The sequence below is a fragment of the Morone saxatilis genome, unplaced genomic scaffold, assembly GCF_004916995.1.
Source record: "Morone saxatilis isolate NCDOM2014 unplaced genomic scaffold, NCSU_SB_2.0 Contig18, whole genome shotgun sequence".
NCBI lineage: Eukaryota > Metazoa > Chordata > Actinopteri > Moronidae > Morone > Morone saxatilis.
In genome coordinates, this window is record NW_023339740.1 from 1,574,450 (window position 1) to 1,576,653 (window position 2,204).

Genomic DNA, 2,204 nt, shown 5'->3' on the forward strand with positions numbered 1-2,204 from the left:
AAACTCTGCACATACAGCATTCATACAGCACACTGTAGGGACAATGTAATATATGCTACAGTAGCGGTGCAAATGCCCCATCCTGTTCTTAGATTAAATAAAAGGTGCACAATTTGAATGGGATTTAATCTGAATATATGTTTTATTTCAGCCAATCCTAGGAAGTCAGCTCCGAGCATCAAAGTGCGCTTCCCAGCAGAGACCTACGGCCTCGCAGGACACACTGCTCAGTTAGAGTGCTTTGCATATGGAAAGTATGTTTCAAGCTCTGAAATCATTGCATAATGTCTGCAAGTCCCTGTGCTGTTTCATCTTGAAATTACCACATCTTCTTCCTGTACGGTGTCCCCTCCAACTCCTCTCTCTATATTTTGTCTCATAGTCCAGTCCCAAAACTGCGATGGAGGAAGGTGGACGGTTTGATGCCGTCCAAGGCGGGCTCCAGTGCAGAGGGCCCCACCCTCAACCTGCCAGAACTCTCCTTCGATGACGAGGGTGTTTACGAGTGTGAAGCCTACAACTCAGAGGGAAGTGACACATACCAGGGACGCATCAATGTTCAAGGTAAAGAGAGGATGTTTTGTTTGTGATGTTTTTATTTCCCTTTCACACATGTAGCCCTTTGTTAATTTTATGGTACTTTAACATCTCCATCTTATGTCTGAATAAACATCCTGCTTGCTTTTACAGAAATGTCACAATGGCAGTCTTACTAAAGCCTCAATATTAGTCATTAATCAATGCATCTTCCAATCAGGGCCTTAATGCATTTCTATTCATCCAGTTTCTGTCTCTGTTTTATCAGTGTTATTTACTTATTTTTATGATCTATTTATTTCCTTTATTTTTCTCCTTCTAAACCTTCAGCTCAGCCCGAGTGGCTGCAGGTGATGAGTGACTCCGAGGTGGAGATCAGTTCAGAGCTTCATTGGAGCTGTGTTGCCGCCGGTAAACCACGACCCTCCGTACGCTGGCTCCGCAACGGACAGCCCCTCAGCACACAGGTAACACACACAGCATACTGTCTTACTGTGCTATTTGCCTCCACACACAAAGATATGTTTAAATATTCCTTGTAGCACTGCTGTTTCTGTTTACCTTTACACGTCGAATGTTCAAATGTGTGTTAGAGTCAAATGTTCTTGTTGCCCTTTTACTTGAAAAATCTCTGTAATAGGAATACTTCTACCAAGTGCAAATACTTTACTTTAAAAAGAGAATACATTAAACCAAGAAAAGGTCATGTTTCCTGCTATTTCTTATCAAACTAGAGGGAATACATCTCCACACATCTTTGATTTACATGCCGCCGAGTTACTCAGTGTAGACTCTTGTACCATACAACATAATTATGAGTCCACCATAATGTATTGAGTTTCATTATAAATCTAATGAATGAACAGCGGTGGAAAGAGTACTGAAAATCTGTACTCAAGTAGATGTAATTGTTTTGGGTTTTCTTTGGTTATTTCCTGTTTTATTTTGTAGTTTTCCTCCTCTTGTGGCTTGTTTTACTTTTCTTCCTGTCTTTGTCTTTTTCCCCTCAGATTGTTTGCATCACCTTGATTGTGTCCACCTGTGTAGTTTCCCCTCCTGCCTGTGTCTCCTTCACTCTGTGCTGGTTTGTCCTTGTTCATGTGTTGCTTTCTGCATGCTCCCCTGTGTTTCCTTGTGTTTCTATGGACTACTTCCTCAGTTTTGGGATTTTCTCCTTTGTTTGTTGGATTTTGGATTTGCCTGTTTACTTTGTTGTGATTGTTTCAGATTAATGCCTTTTGGACCTGTACGTTTTGGTTATTAAACCATTGAACTTCTTCTGCTCTGCTAGTCTGCATCTGGGTTCAAATCCATGTGTACCACTGCTCAGTTCCACACCTGTGACAATAGAAGCACTGTTACGTTACTGAAATAATATTCAAACTACAAGTAAAACTACCGGTGTTAAATACTTAAGTAAAATTACAAAGTATTCTTCTCAAAAACTACTCAGAGTATAGTTACTTTTAAGCTGCTGATGTTTAATGCATTATCAATAGCAGGCATTCAATGTAAATAAAACATGTCAACAGGGATCTCTGTAGACATGTAATAAAAGGTATGAATGGATAGGCCTGTCACGATATGCGATAAATCAACTAATCGCACGATAAATAAAATGAGCTTGATAATTTTTTTGGCCGCGATAATCTCCATTTACATGCTTG

At 40.1% G+C, this 2,204-nt stretch overlaps 1 protein-coding gene across 1 annotated transcript in view; it reads right to left on the reverse strand.

Moving 5' to 3' along the window:
- Positions 1-2,204, reverse strand: part of cntn2 (contactin 2) — a 46,713-nt gene that overhangs the window by 20,835 nt on the left and 23,674 nt on the right. The window contains exon 7 of the mRNA XM_035661667.1: positions 324-514. Coding sequence (XP_035517560.1) covers positions 324-514 — 191 coding nt within the window. The remainder of the gene's footprint in view (positions 1-323; positions 515-2,204) is intronic.